The sequence below is a fragment of the Achroia grisella genome, unplaced genomic scaffold (assembly GCF_030625045.1).
Source record: "Achroia grisella isolate CSIRO2021 unplaced genomic scaffold, CSIRO_AGI_Agris_v1 utg2471, whole genome shotgun sequence".
In the NCBI taxonomy this organism is placed as follows: Eukaryota; Metazoa; Arthropoda; class Insecta; order Lepidoptera; family Pyralidae; genus Achroia; species Achroia grisella.
In genome coordinates, this window is record NW_026712739.1 from 1,020,785 (window position 1) to 1,037,269 (window position 16,485).

Sequence of the window (16,485 nt, forward strand, 5' to 3'; positions counted from 1 at the left end):
GGATAGCTTTACATTTTTGATAGAAATCAAGATATAACAAAATATAGAACAAAATGTTGAATAAAAAAAAACGTGTGTTTTAATCGGAGGTTAATATAAAATATATTAGTTTAAAGGTAGAGAGAAATAGTAAAAATTTTACTCTTTTGGAGACAAAGTCCTATCTCTACCTTCTACCTACTCCAACCTCTAATATCGGATCACATGTTCAGTTCCCGTACGACGTAAACATTTGTATTCAGGAATTAGATTGTATGTATCGGTTTTTGTGTTTTCTATATATATACTATGTACGTATTTAGATATATATTTCTGTCAATTATTCAGTGTATAGCACTCAGCCTAGTTTAGAACTAGATGGCACTGCGTCTTGTCTAAAATTAGTCGTTTATTAATTTATTTATTGTAATATATGACAGCCTCGGTGGTCTAGCGGTTTAGCACACCGCTTTACTACCGATGGTGTACCTCGCACGGCACAAACATTTGTATTCATGAGTATGACTGTTTGTATCGGTCTGGGTGGTTCTATGTATAATTAGTATGTATTTACGAAAAAAAAAATCTATGTATTTGTATCAGTTATCTAGTACGCATAACACAAACTTTAGCTAGCTTAACTTGGGTCTAGATGGCGCTGTATGAATAGTCCTGAGGTTATTATTATTATATATATATATATATATATATATATAAGAAACAAGCAGGAACTGACTAAAACATGACAAGTAAATGTGGCAAGAAAAAAAATAATTGTCAAATATGTCACATTAACCTAACGTCCCCGAATTCCCTCTAATCAATCATAGCCAATTTAACACAGATTCAACATTTCCATCTACAATTTTTTATACATAAATTTTTTTAAATGTAATAATTGTAACATGTAAAAATATCTTACATTTATAGTTAATAAGGAAATGCAGTATGTGGACCCGAATTTATAACAATATGGATAATAATACCTGCACACGACGGTATATAAAACGCCTGCCTACTATAACTCTTCCCATCTTTTATGGATACTAATCGAAGTGGTCCAATTATAGAGATACATTTCACACCTTCGCATCCTTAAATTATATAATTTCATCCTATCAATTCTATATTTCATTTTTAACAAAAAAAACTGGTATTGTTATCGATTTAATCATAATTATGTTTCAAATTATTACAATAAATGCATTAGAAATTGAAGTTGAGTTTAAACTCCATATCAGACTTGCGGATATCGTCATTGATTTTAGAGCCGTCTGTTGACTCTTTAATTACAATTTTTGTTAGACATTTAATAACAAGAGGTGAATGAGCGGAGACACGGTATTAAATCTAAAAAAATACTTTTTCAATACAGAAATAGAATGCAATAATTTCTCAGTTTACGAATGAGACGCATTTCTTACTCTATCTACAATAATCCAACAACTTTTGTATAATAATATGAATTTAATAATGTATAATTTTAGTAATACTCATTATGTATACGTTTGGTTCGTTGATTAATACTCATAAATAGGCCCTACTGGTACTTTGTACCTTGTGGTTTTGAGACCGTAAACTGGTACAAATTTATATCTCTCATAATAAAAAAAAAAATCAAATGCAAAATCGTTCATCAAAATAGATTTTTTACACTTGTTCACGTTTGATTTTATTACCATTGTCCCTAGTGTATTAACCGTAAATAAAATTGCATTCATAATAGAGATTTTAAGAAATTACCGGTTATTCATAAAAAGTCGATTTTAATATTCCAAAAATACGATTTATTTGTAATCGATGTTATTTCGATGATAATTAGTTTATAAGACCAAGAGGCCTAAAAAATTAAATACACTCACTCCTCAAAAGGGCCAAAAAAATTTTTTTTTTCGATAATTACGCTAACATACTCGTATACAATATTTTTTTTTATGCAGAACCATAAAATCGTAAATATGTAAATTTGTGACTTTTATTGTGCTATGGTATAAAAAAGAAACCGCAAAAGTAGTCATATTTAAACATGTTAGTGACCTATACTCATGATAAAAGTTTTTTTTTCAAAATCCTTACGTTTTCTTTTTATCAATAATTCACGTATAAATTCGCTTCAACCCTGGTTCAATTGATTTTAAACCATTACACTATATTTTGATATTTTATAACAGCTTTTTAAACCACTACAATATATTTATTATCGCTCAAAATATTTTTTCAATAGTTACAATATAAAAACCTCATAAATATTTGTTTTAAGATTCACTTCGTTGGTAAAACAACTGGCAAAAACGTTTCGGAATATAATTCTTTTATCATTACTTGCCATGGCAATTAATTTTTTTTTATTTACCAAGACAATCACTTATTATTTATTATATTTTAATAAATATTTCGACTATTTGGAATAAATAATGGACCGGATTGTTGATAGGACAAAAAAAGTTTTTATATTTATTCTCAAGTACAATTATTCTTAACTCATAACATAATGATTCCATTATATTACAAAATTAAGTATTTATACTTTTAAGTTATCAAATGACATCATATTTTACATATGTCATGTGTATTTGAGTTTATTTAATATTCCCCACTTGATTCCAGTTCATGAAACAAATGAAAATCTTACGCAATAAAACTTTGAGACAATTTCATATTATACAATCTTCAAATAATAATCCATACATACATTTCATTCAGTGTTATAAAACATTCTTTATTAAGTCATACAAAAATAAATGCTAATGAACAGTCTACTCTATCAATAATACTGATAATTTAGAAATAAAATGCTAGTTTACCGTTCATCAACATCTGTTTACCATCTACCTGCTGCTAATCTAGCGGTTTTTTTTGTAGTTAATTCCATGTGACATGATTTTATACTGATCCTTTCCTCCACTGATGCTCCGCCAGCGTATACCCGTGCAGGCGGGTGCACCATTCCACTATCATCCATACAAAATAGTATGGCCATATGTATGTATATTTTTAATTTAGTTTACGAATTAATATATAAATAGTATAAAGCAAGATCGTTGTCATTTTAGTACTTTTAAACCGCGCAGTCGATGTTAATACGGTTTATTTTAATTACAATATCTTGCGGAAGGTTTATTTTCATCCTTTACGATAAATTTAGCGTTTGTTTTGTATTTAATCCTTGTATATAGCATGTATGTGTATATTTTTAATTTAGTCTAATAATAAATGAGTAGTATAAAGCGAAATCGTCGTCATCGTCTGTATAAGACATGATCTCGATATTGGTACGGTTTTTATTATAATTTTGATAATTTCTTCCGAAAGGTTTATATGTATAACATATGTACATATTTATCGACCTCCGTCATATACTGTACACCCGTGCGGACCCGAGGTGAATAGCTAGTATAATTAATAAATACAATATTAACACTAACATCAAAAATTCTTATAATAGTAACGTGTTTAAGAACCATTACAATATCTTTGAAAAGGGTTTAAATTTCTAACAATCATATTAAATTCTTCTCTTTTTAAAAAGATACAGTGGGATCAATACTAAAATATTATAGAATTCTTCTCTAAAAATCACTAAACAATAAAATAAATTTAGAGATCTAAAAATACTTTTTTAGAGATGCAGTCACAGTTTTGTGAACTCTATGAAAAGTAGGTATGGTATATAGATCTACAGACTCAAAATTTATGGAAGACTTTGTTAAACAATGGGTGACGAGCCATAAAAGAATATTTAATTTTGAGACATATAATAGAATAACTTTTTGAGCTAAAATTATTTCACTCCACACCTATCTTCTACGGCCTCCATAGTCTAACGGTTTAGCGCAACCTTACTTGCAATGGTAGCGGGTGCGATTCCTCGCACGGTACAAACATTCTTATTCATGAGTTTATTAGGATATTATGTATGTATTTACAAAAAAAATGTATTTATATGAATAGTTTAGTACCCATAACACAACCTCTATTTAGCCTGAGACTAGACGGCGCTGTGTTAATTAAAAACTTCAATTTCAAAACATAACATTTTAGAATTGATCTCACTATACTTTTAAATATTTATTATCGATACTTTTAGATATATTTAGATCTCACATTTTAGGATTGTATCCTATTCTATATTAGACACAACAATTCCAACCTTAATGACATTGAACATTAAACTTATTTTGATATTTCACAACATGTAAATGAGCATGTACAATAAACTAAAGTGCACGATATTACGATTGTTACAAAAAGAATTCAATAAAAAAAACTATAAAAGACAAAATATACTAGCTGTCCAGGCAAACGTTGTTTTGCCTTAAATTAAAAAAAAAAATGTAGGGGTACTCCTAACATTTAGGGGGATAAAAAATAGATGTTGGCCGATTCTCAGACCTACTCAATACGCTCACAAAATTTCATGAGAATCGGTCAAGCCGTTTCGGAGGAGTATGGGAACGAAAACTGTGACACGAGAATTTTATATATAAGATTTATACGAGGAAGAAGTCAATTAAACGGCTAACATGGGGCTATATTTACTGCATTATCGTAAATGTATATATAGACCGGAATACATATATTATTAATAAATAAAATATCGTGTTTGTCCGCGATTGAGTCCTAAACTACCGATTTTTATGAATATTTTACTTCAAATTTATAATATTACTTGGAGTAATAGGACTAAAAATGGCTCTCGGCAATTGATTAAGAAATAAAGTAAAAAAAAAAAATAAACCTCGACAATATAAAATTATACGTAGCTATTGATTAATAAGTACAATAAATAAACCTCCATAATATAGTATAGCGTGCACTTTAATTATTTACAGCGGAAATACTCTTAAAAATTACGAATTGACTTGTTTCAATAGTAACCCGTAGTTTACAGTTGCAGTATGGTCGGGCCGCAGCTAGAAAAATAATGTTACACATTTTTCATACTAGAAAAACAGAGACAGGTGTACGACACTAGTTTCTACCCGCTGGTTTATCCATACAACCATGAATGAATGGAAATTAGAAATAAACCTCCAAAAAATCTTTAATAAACTGTAACTAAATAAACCTCCAAAAAATCTTTAATAAACTGTAACTAAAAGCAAGCAAATAAACATGCAAGTTTCTTGCTCCCTCTCCTTGTGACGAGATAGCTTTCCGAATGAGCGGTAGATTATAAAAAACTGTTACTATTCAACAGTGCTTAAATTTAAGTTTATTTAGAGCTTACAAACAAAATAAGGAATATTCTGAATCACATCACGTCATAAGAAGGAGGAACTTATGGAGCGGCCAACTTCTGCCTGACGGATACGTTAGTCTGAGGGCACCGCTAGGGGTTCGAACCTCGGCTCAGGCCGTCGTAACTTCGATCCCATTTGAATTAGACAGGGGATCGATCTAGTGCAAGTTGTATTTTTTAAACCTATTATACCATTTATAACACAAGAATTGCAAATTTGAAATATCGACTTTAAAGTTGAAATTTTAGAGTGGATTTTCGATTGATTATAATTATTACATGTGTATTATATTTTTTATATTTTCAATTCATATATTTAGTTATACTCAATTATGTTCAACCTCATCTAAACCGAACTGAAATTATATGATGTACATTCCCCGTGATTTACAATACATTACCAAAAATATATTTATTTTTTTTATTTTCATTACTTACGTTAACTTACTAATACTTTTTTTCTGCTATACTTTTCATTTTCATCGACTTACTTTTAAAAATGCATTTTCTTAATTAGTAATTTTATTTATAAACAATACTTGTCATAGTTTAGAAATATTAATTTTTTTTACGCAAATATTTTAATTAAAAATAATTTTAAAAAGATTTTTGTTAAAGAATCCAGTCATTAATTATTATTATTAAACATATTTAGTATTAAGTATTTAAAAACATTTTATTTATTATTTAATTCACGCGCAAAACGCATAGTCACCGCATATTGCCATCTCTTTCAGTCATCAAATTAGCAGAGACAAAATAGACCTAACGACCATAGACTAAACCAAAGATCATGATTCAGACATGTCCAGTTCACAAAATTCTATTTCTATTCTTAAATTTACAATACCTTAATAATTTATATTGCTAGAAAAATTATATAATAATAATAATAAAAAATAGGAAAGACAAGCGAAAGGAAGCACTAAGTATAAGGCACTAAGTTATAAAATTAAACAAAAATCATTAAAGGATGTGACCGTTAAAAAATTAAAACTAAATTATAAAAAATAACTATATTAAATTAAAAAAAAAACGATGTCGACGTCACCGCTTATAACTAAAAATCGATCATGTACCTAGGAGAAAAAGAAAATAGCAAATAAAAAAATTATAAACAAAAATAAAATGATATCATCATCATCTGCTTCTTCCTTATCCCATTTATTTGTGGTCGTCGTAATAAGATTTTCTCTTCCATTCATCTCTGTTCGCAGTCATCGCGTTATTCACTCCCTTTCTTACCATATCTTTCACACAGTCCATCCATCTCTTTTTCGGCCTTCCTCTGCCCTTATAACCATCCACATTCATATGTCACCTTTCTTAAAATATTATCATCGTTCCTACGCATCATACAAAAATAAAATGATAATAAACATAAATATAAATCACTAGCCTACGACTGATATCCTGGATGAGGTAGTTAGATTTTTTCGATTAGATTTAGACTACTCTAATGCTTTGACCGCAGCTGGTCTTTACAGCTTCACCGGACGATAGGGGGCGAGTGCAGATGGCACTCCAAACCAAAGGAAGGACTATAGAGCGGTTGCAGGACAACTGCCACCTGACGGATACGATGCCAGTCTGAGAGCACGATAAGGATTCGAACCTCGGCTCAGGCGTCGTAATTTCGATCCCCGTTTGAATTGGACGGGGGATCGATCGGATGGGATACATGTTTATTTTTGTATGATAAAAAATATCTTGTACTGTGTATTTATATGTCATTTTGTGTATTTTCAGGTTCGTACCATCTATAGAGATGCTTTCCCCATTGTAGTCCGCCATTGTCTAGCGTTATGGATATAGAATAGTTTGGTAAGTGTCAAAATTTAGAGGACTGGGAATTAATTGAAGGGGAAACTCTGTATTAAGAAAAAAAAAGAACATAGAGTAGGATGATAGTACCTGCTCTGCACGCTGGGCGTGTTACGATGGGAGTCCGGTGAGTGAGCGTACGCTGGAGACATGTAGGACGGCAGCTGAGTCACCAGCACCGGCTTCACGTACCCGTTCTTCAGCACTTGGTCCTCTGCGGAGACCAAACATTATAGAACGTTATTCACACTATTAATTGCCTTGGCATGTGCCCTCTTTCATGCAGGAAAGAGTGTGCATGACAAAGAGAACGAGAAGCACAGCTTAAGTTAGCAAATTACCCGCCTAAGAGGCTCTTAATCAAGTTCTCCGAGGGCAACGGAGTTGATGCCGGGGTAAAGGGGCCCCGAGGCCCCAATCTTCACCCCTAAGGGGTACGGATGTCCAGTTAGTCAGCCAGGAGCGCTATAGCAGTTGTCGTTTAGCTCGCTGTAGGAGAGGTCTAAATATTGTAATGTTTTTTTTTGTAATTTATGAATAATGTACAAGTTTTCATTAATAAAAAAAAAACAGCACATTACAAATGAAGCACGTAAAAATTAAGAAAATCGTGTATTAAAAAATGTATTTAAGTATTTATATCAGTTGTTTAGTACCCATAACACAAACTGTGCTTAGCTTGGGACTAGATGGCGCTGTATTAATGTGTGTGAATTGTCCAGAGTTATTATTACGGGGTAGAATGTAGCACAGGAACTGCAGCTGCGGCAGGTCAGCACATATATCGTAATATAGTACTAGGGCCGTGTACTATACTGACCGGGCTTGGTGTAGTACTTGGAGAAGACGTCGTCCTTGGCGATGTTGGGGTACAGGAACTGCAGCTGCGGCAGGTCCAGCACTCGGTCGGCCAACGAGCGCAGCCCGAGGTCTCGCGCCGTGAACGGCTGCAGACTGAACACTTCGCCGTTGTTGTCTGACAGACAAACACACACAGGTTACGTCACATTTTAACACTTTCGGCGCCATTTATCGACTGTCCTGCACTTCAGACTATTGCAGGAGAAGTTGGTATCTCCTAAAGGGAGGGAAATGAGACCACTCATAAGGTGCAGGATGGTCTCCTAAGGAGAGGGATGATATTCTTAGGGGAGGTATGGTGTTCGAAAGGAAGGCTTTATCTTTATATATATGTTCTATCTATGGATAACATCACACGTTATATGGATAGAATTTTTTTCAAGTCACATGGGTAGGTATCGGCTTCTAAGTTTCCGTTTAAAAAAAACTAAAACTTTGACAAGTTAAAAAAAATCCTTAATATTCATTGTGATTGTTTTTTTCTTGTGTTTATGTTAATAATACGCGATATCCGTAACATTTGTCATCCGTACTATATTAATCCGGCTCTGCATGGACCATTACCTCCGACCCAGGCGATGGTGATGCCGCCCAGTTCTGAATCAGAGAACCGCAGCAGGAACGTGCCCGGTGGACACTTGGAGAGCATATCCTCTGCTTGTTTCTTCTGTATGAAACCCATTATCAAGCTGCAAATAACAATTACACTTTTTCACAAATTCCATGGCTAATATAGTAGTATCTGTAGCCACAAAAAAATGTTACAGATAAACTTGACCAAAGACAATAGCCATTGTTTTTGGTCAAGTATATCTATAACATTTATTTATTTATTTTGAAACTTACAAATATTAACAAGTTGATTATACATTGGACCCTGAACTAGGCGAGCCTGTATCGTGTGAAACCACAAAAGAATTGTCAGATGTTATATTATGCCATTTATATTGCAAGACGTTATATTTGATATTAATATACTTAAAAACATGTCAAGTTTAAATTTATCCTAATCTTACTGTTTATTGACTTATAATTTTGTAACAGCTAAATGTGTAGCTTTACCTTATTTACATGGCAAATAAATATGAAATCTAATCCTGAATATTTTGTGGGACAAACGAAGATACAACTCACCGATCACACCACAATGTCCTCAGGTACTCCCTGGTCACCTTCACCACCATGTAGAACCACTCCCAAAATGTGAAGTTGCGGTCCGATAATGCATCCTTGCAGAACTGCGTCCAGCTCACCGGCAGTGCGTTCAGTTCGTGTGTGTTTAGAGGCAGGTTCATTCTGTTGATGAGTTTTTTGATGAAATCGCGATGTCAAAACTAATAATAGTATAATTGATAGGTCGCTGGTAATCCGGCTCGAAGGACTAATGATAAAAGTATGATTCATTTAATTAACAAGATAGGTCAAATATCCAGAACGCAGATGAATTCTCACAAAGTCCACCTCAGTAAAGAGAAGATAGGTAAAAGGCTGACGATTTCTCACAAAGTCTTCTTCAGTAAAGAGAAGATAGGTAAAAGCCTGACGAGTAAAATAGTAAAGAGTATGGATAGTAATACTTTTTTATTTATAGCCTTTGTGCTGACAATCATCAGCTTATCCCAAGACATAGGCCTTCTCCAAAAGACTCCAGGCTCCTCTGTCCTATGCCTTCCTTCTCCATGTTGGTCCCGCCACTGCCCTTATATCATCCTCCCACCTCTTTTTCTGTCGCCCTCGTTTTCTTTTTTGTATAGTAATACTTACTTGTTATTAAATATCTTTTCAGCCAGGAATCTTAAGTTATCTTCAGAGAGATCGCCACCTGACGTCGCCGAGTAGAACTTTATGCGAAGTGTCTCGGCCAACTGACCCCAGGTGACCTGCGCATAATAAATATAAATAAATAAATAACCCTGAACAATTAACACAGCGCCATCTAGTCCCACGGTAAGCAGAGCTTGTGTTATGGGTACTAGACAACTGATATAAATACATGGATACATTTTTTTTTAAATAAATACATATTATACATAGAAAACACCCAGACCGATATAAACAATCATACTCATAAATACAAATGTTTGTACCGTGCGAGGAATCGAACCCACTACCATCGGATAGTAAAGCGGTGTGCTAAACCACTAGACCACCGAGGCTGTCGATATATAGGCTATAATGATAAATGTCGTGGAAATTCCGCCCATTCGCACTGAGCGGTTCGCATCCTAATATGCACTGCCAAAGAGTGGAACACACTTCCAGCTTTTGTGTTCCCGGAGAAATACAACCCCGGATTCTTCAAGTCTATGGTGAATAGATATCTTCTGGGTAAGCGCGCTACATCCTATCTTACCATCATTTACCATCAGATGAGGTATGACCAAGCGCAAACCCATTATTAATAAAAAAAAATGTCAAGTGTGTTGCAGACGAAGTTGCACAGGTGAGTAGATACTTAATATTCATAGAAACATCCAGAACGACACAATCATACATATGAATACAAATGTTTGCACCGTACGAATAGAATAGAATAGAATAGAAAATTATTTATTCAAATAAACTTACATTGAAGCACTTTTGAATAGTCATAACATTTTTTTTTTTTAATCTACCGCTCATTCGGAATGCTGTCTCATCACAAGAAGAACAAGCAAGAAACTTGTGTGTTGCTCTTTTAAATAATTTATTCTTACTTACAATTTAAGTTTAAGTGTGTGAATACAAACCACCGATTAGCACTAATTCAATGAAATAATAAAATAAAGCGAGGAATCGAAGCCGCGACCATCGAGCCATTTGCAATTAAAAGCGTGTGAAGTACCTTGTCGGGCACAGCGAAGGGCACCCGTCCGGAGGGACTGAAGGCGTTGTCCCAGGTGATGGTGGCCCACCCGTGCGGCTCCTGGTTGCCGTGCACGATCACCACCACCGGCAGCGACAGCGTCCACACCTGCACACACCCACACCGACACCTCATACAAATAGAAATAATCTTTATCCATTCATTCATTTCATTCATAATTTAAGAGCTACGCTCTTGTCGGTGGAGCTCTTGCCACTTTCCGCGATCTTCCATCATGCTCTTTAATTCTTGATACGACACGACTCCCATTTTGTCCTCAATTTGTTTGATGTAGCTATTCCTTGGTCTTCCCCTCCCCCTCTTTCCTTCTATTTTCACCTCAATAATAATTTTCATGAAATCATCGTGTCGTATCAAGTGTCCTAACATTTTTCCTCGTCTATTTTCTATTTTGTTCAATATCTGCCTTTTTTCTTTTACCCTGTGTAGTACTTCTTCGTTTCTTACTTTATCCTTCCAGCTAATTCTTTATTCAAATAAACTTAATATAAGCACTTTTGAATAGTCAAGTTTTTTTATTCTACCTCTTATTCGGAATGCAGATTCATCACAAGAAGAATAAGCAAGAAACTTGTGTGTTGCTCTTTTAAATAAATATTGAATTTACTTATATTTAATTAACAACAAGGATTAGGCATGCGACTATCAACATAGAAACCGCTACGCACTTAATATCTGTTCAATCAGACAACATTGTCAGCGCTATGAATTTTAAGTTAGATATTTTCTACAAAAACATTATTATCATTTATAAATTCTTCATATTATCTGTTAGTCTTAAGTCCAAGTTTTTCTCACGAGACCACAGCATTCCCATGCTTTTTCAAGAACCTTAAGAAACCTTAATATACCCATACTAGCTTTTGCTCGAGGCTTCGCTCGCGTTAATTTATCCCCTTACGGGTGGAATTTATCAAAATTCTTTCTTAGGGGATGCCTACGTCATAGTACCTTTATGCTTGCAAAGTTTCAGCCCAATCGGTATAAAATAGACAAAGTTTCATACAAACTTTCATCCCCTACTTTATCCCCTTGGGGGTAGAATTAATCAAAATCCTTTCTTAGCGGATGCCTACGTCATAACATCTACCTGCATGATAAATTCCAGTCCGATCCGTCCAGTGGTTTGGGCTGTGCGTTGATAGATCACTGTCAGTCACCTTTGAGTTATATATATATTTAGATTAAGATTTCTTAAGGGTCGGCAACGCGTCACACCCCTGGTGTCTCAGACTACAGTAACCATTTATCAGAGAGGTGAAGTGGATTGTTAGTAACATGTACTAATGATCCCATTGGACAATGTACCATGTCAGATCGACTTCCACGCGGTTCCCCCTGGAAACCATCGTGATACCTTCGGACCCAATAAGAAACCTAAATACCCTTCTAGTCGTAGTCTCGTTCGGCAACTAGTTCTCCAACCATGAAGCTTGGGGGGAAGAAAGGGGATTGTTAGTGATATGGACTGAGGATCCTATTGCTTGCAATGTACCATGTCGGGTTGACCTCCACGCGGTTCCCCCTGGAAACCATTGTGATACATTCCCGGCGAATATGTCACGTTGAGCTAACTGACCTGACCTCATGCTCATCTTACCATCCTCCACTGGTGCCCCGCCAGCGTAAACCGTTAGCGCAGACGGGTGCACCATTCCATTATCATCCTTTAAAAAAACCATTTATCAGATAGGCCGTATGCTTGTTTGCCACCATCTTAGTATAAAAAAAATGATGTCAGTTAGTTGTCAGTCCGATCAAACCGGCCACTGACCTGGAACACTAGCTCGCCGCCGCCCACATTGAACTGCGACTGGAACAGCAATGTCAACTTTTCGTCCATGACACTCTCCGTGCCTTTCTTCTCGGCCCGTTTAATCTTACGGAGCTGCATATTTCTAGAAAAAAAATTATACAATAATCTCAGGACAATTCACATAGCGGAGCTGCATATTTCTAGAAAAAAAAAATTATACAATAATCTCAGGACAATTCACATAGCGGAGCTGCATATTTCTAGAAAAAAAAATTATACAATAATCTCAGGACAATTCACTCAGCGCCATCTGGACCCAAGTCAAGCTAGCTGAAGCTTGCGTTATGGATACTAGACAACTGATACAAATACATAGATATGTTTTTCATAAATACATAAAATCACCCATACCGATACAAACAATCATACTCATGAATACAAATGTTTGTGCCGTGCGAGGAATCGAACCGCCACCATCGGTCGTAAAGCGATGTGCTAAACCACCAGACCACCAAGACCGACATTATTTATTGTTTGCTAAAAAAACATATGAACATATACATATACGGTACTTACAACAAAAGGTTTATTTAATCGTTACAATCAACGCAATAACTGCGTTACACTTACACACTTTCACTCGTGACCCGTCTTTCACGCAACAAACAAAACCTCGGTGGTCTAGCGGTCTAGCACACCGCTTTACGGCCGATGGTCGCAGGTTCGATTCCTCGCACGGCACAAACATATGTATTCATGAGTATGATTGATTGTATCGGTCTGGGTGTTTTCTATGTATAATATGTATGTATTTAAAAAACAAAAATATCTATGTATATGTATCAGTTATCTAGTACCCATAATACAAGCTTTAACTAGCTTAACTTGGATTTAGATGGCGCTGTGTCCTGAGATTATAATGTGCATATAAATGTAGACAAAGAGAACGAGAGACCGCGCGCGCAAGTCGTGAATGCATTCCCGCGTACTACAATACGGAGTGATCTACGGAGTGATATCTATCTAACTCGTCACACATGTCACACCTCGCCACACTCGTCACAACATGTCACACAAGTCACAACTCGCCACACTCGTCACAACTGGTCACACATGTCACAACTCGTCACATGTGTCACAACTCGTCCCACATGTCACACCTCGCCACACTCCACACAACTCACCTGAAGCTCACGCTGAGCTGCCTGCTCGTGGCCTGGTACTCCATGACACCGGTGTTGTTCAATATATCACCGCACTCGACTGGTTGACTCGCCACACTCGTCACAACTGGTCACACATGTCACAACTCGTCACACATGTCACAACTCGTCACACACGTCACACCTCGCCACACTCGTCACAACTCACCTGAAGCTCACGCTGAGCTGCCTGCTCGTGGCCTGGTACTCCATGACACCGGTGTTGTTCAATATATCACCGCACTCGACTGGTTGTTTGTTTTTACCAGCTTGAGAATCACTCTTCAGGAGTTGCTGAGCTTGTTGCTCGGAGATTATTACGACCTGGATAATAGGAGTTTAATAATAACAACAATGTTTTATTAGTCAATGACGATAGTTGACTGTAGTTTCCTCAACTATGGTATCTAAATACTAGCAAAATAAACTCGTCATAATATGAGTATGTCATACAAATAACATTTACAGGAAAAAGAGCGAAATATAATTAAACATTTAATATAATATAATTAACAACTAAATGGTAGAGATAAAACTGTTTATTACTCTACTACAATTATATACACAACTAGCTGTACCCGCGTCTTAGTCCGCGTGGATTTTAACTATCTCTTTCTAAAATAAAAGTAGCCTAAGTTACTCCTTATTACGTCAGCTACCTGCCAAAAAAGTCGCCTCTAAATAGGTCCAGCCATTTCAGAGATTAACCAGAACAAACAGACAAAAATAGTAAAATATGACATTTCGGTGTATGTACTGTATTTATATTCATATGCATGTAGTAAAAAACGGTTATTTCAATATTACAGACACTTTTTTTTATATGTATAGATTATGTACAAAAAATACTACAAATAATACTAAAAACTATCATTAGATTTAGTGTGACATTACGAAGTTTAGAACCCCTATAATCCCTAGTCAATGTCACACTTCGTCAACATCCCTCCCTCAACCTGTGACATACCTTATTGATGACCCTTTACCAACATTATATTATTTTTTTAATTAATTAAAATAAACTTACGCTAACTCGGGGTGGGGTCATGTAGACGTTCAACTGACCACCGACGAGAAGACGAACAGTAGCTGTGAAACTGGAAACATACAAACAAACAACGATATCAATATCCTTATAAATATTATAAATGCGGATGTAACTCTGTCGTGTCTGTCTCTTTTTTACGCTAAAACTACTGAAGCGATATAAATAAAATTTGGTACACAGATACTCTAGACCCTGAAAAAGGATATAGGCTACTTTTTACTGCTAAAAACGTTTTATAAGAGGTTGAAAAAGAGAGATGAAAGATGTACTGACCTGATTTAAATAAAATTTGGTACACTGATAGTATACACTCTCAGAAAGGACATAGGCTACTTTTAATACGAAAAAAGGGTTGTAAGGAATGGGAGATGAAAGGTTGTATGGAAGTATCGTCATTTTTAAAGCTAGGCACTTGAAACGTAATATTTAGGCTATTGATTAAATATAAATAAATATGTCGTTCTAATATTGTAAAAACGTTACCCTTAAGGTGGGAAATAAAATAGGGGATGAAAGTTTGTATGACAATTCGTCATTTTTGAAGCTAGAACAGTGTATTTTTTTTTTTACTTTGTAAGAAAAAAAAATAAAAATGTAGAAGAATTACCGCGTCATCGTCTTCATCACCTGCGGCGGTTGTTTCTCTATGACGAACGTGGATGTGACCAGCGTGGACAGCAGACTGGTAACCTGGTGGAATAGACAGATAAACATAAAAGACCGTAATAAGTATATATATTACTAGCTGACCCCAAAATATTGTTTTGCCATGTAAATTAAAATCGCTATTAAAAAATAAGGGTGGTAGAAGAGTGAATATATTAGGGTTGTATGTATTAATGCCACATTATAAAAAAATTAATTGTCCAGATAATAAAAAAGATATTTAGGGGTGGGCCACCCTTATCACTTAGGATTATGAAAAATAGATAGTAGCCAATTCTCAGACCTAAAATTCAAAATATCTTTATTCGTGTAGGTCTATTACAGACTCTTATGATATGTCAAATCTACCGTCAGTTCGGAATGATGTCGAGATGAGAACTGACAAGAAACTCAGCTCGCATTCCATTCAAATGAATGTTGTATATGTTTACAATAATATAGATTCAATTTTTAATTCAAATTTGAGAAAATTGAGTAACCGCCTACTGAATATATATATATAAGTTTCATAAAAATCGATCCAGCCGTTTCGGAGGAGTATGGTAATTAACATTGTGACACGAGAATTTTATATGCAAGATTACTAGTGATCACTACCGACTTAAAAAGACCCACCTGCTTGCTCATATCATCCAGCATATTGATCAGCTCCGGCTGACGAGCGTCCGCCAACGCCTTGCTGCTGATTCTGGAGACGTTGTTGACCTGCTGCCGACTGGTCCATATCAGGTCTGCGAGCAGTTCGCACCACTCTTGTATCACATTTAAATTCGTCTGCATCTGCACCCCGTTGCCGCTGAGTTGCTGCTCTCGTTTCCATCTGTAAGAAATATCAGCGGCTTATCAAATCAATTCAAAAAATCTCATTTATCATTTATAAATGTAGGGCATTTTATTTGCTTAAGAACGTCAATTATTTTGTATAGAAATAATCTTTAGTCAAATAAACTCATTACAAGTACTACTATAGTCATCTTTTTTTATTCTACCACTCATTCGGAACGCAGACTCATCTTAAGAAGAAATAGCAAGAAACTTGTG

General features: G+C 35.1%; 1 protein-coding gene across 1 annotated transcript in view; it reads right to left on the reverse strand.

The window, feature by feature from the left end:
• The window catches only part of LOC131842793 (signal transducer and activator of transcription 5B), a 39,303-nt gene that overhangs the window by 5,928 nt on the left and 16,890 nt on the right, over window positions 1-16,485 (reverse strand). Inside the window, exons 10-20 of the mRNA XM_059191364.1 lie at window positions 16,060-16,264; window positions 15,386-15,468; window positions 14,758-14,827; window positions 13,900-14,054; window positions 12,547-12,670; window positions 10,731-10,859; window positions 9,671-9,786; window positions 9,041-9,202; window positions 8,471-8,595; window positions 7,866-8,021; window positions 7,136-7,259 (exon numbers count right to left, since the gene is read on the reverse strand). Coding sequence (XP_059047347.1) covers window positions 7,136-7,259; window positions 7,866-8,021; window positions 8,471-8,595; window positions 9,041-9,202; window positions 9,671-9,786; window positions 10,731-10,859; window positions 12,547-12,670; window positions 13,900-14,054; window positions 14,758-14,827; window positions 15,386-15,468; window positions 16,060-16,264 — 1,449 coding nt within the window. The remainder of the gene's footprint in view (window positions 1-7,135; window positions 7,260-7,865; window positions 8,022-8,470; window positions 8,596-9,040; window positions 9,203-9,670; window positions 9,787-10,730; window positions 10,860-12,546; window positions 12,671-13,899; window positions 14,055-14,757; window positions 14,828-15,385; window positions 15,469-16,059; window positions 16,265-16,485) is intronic.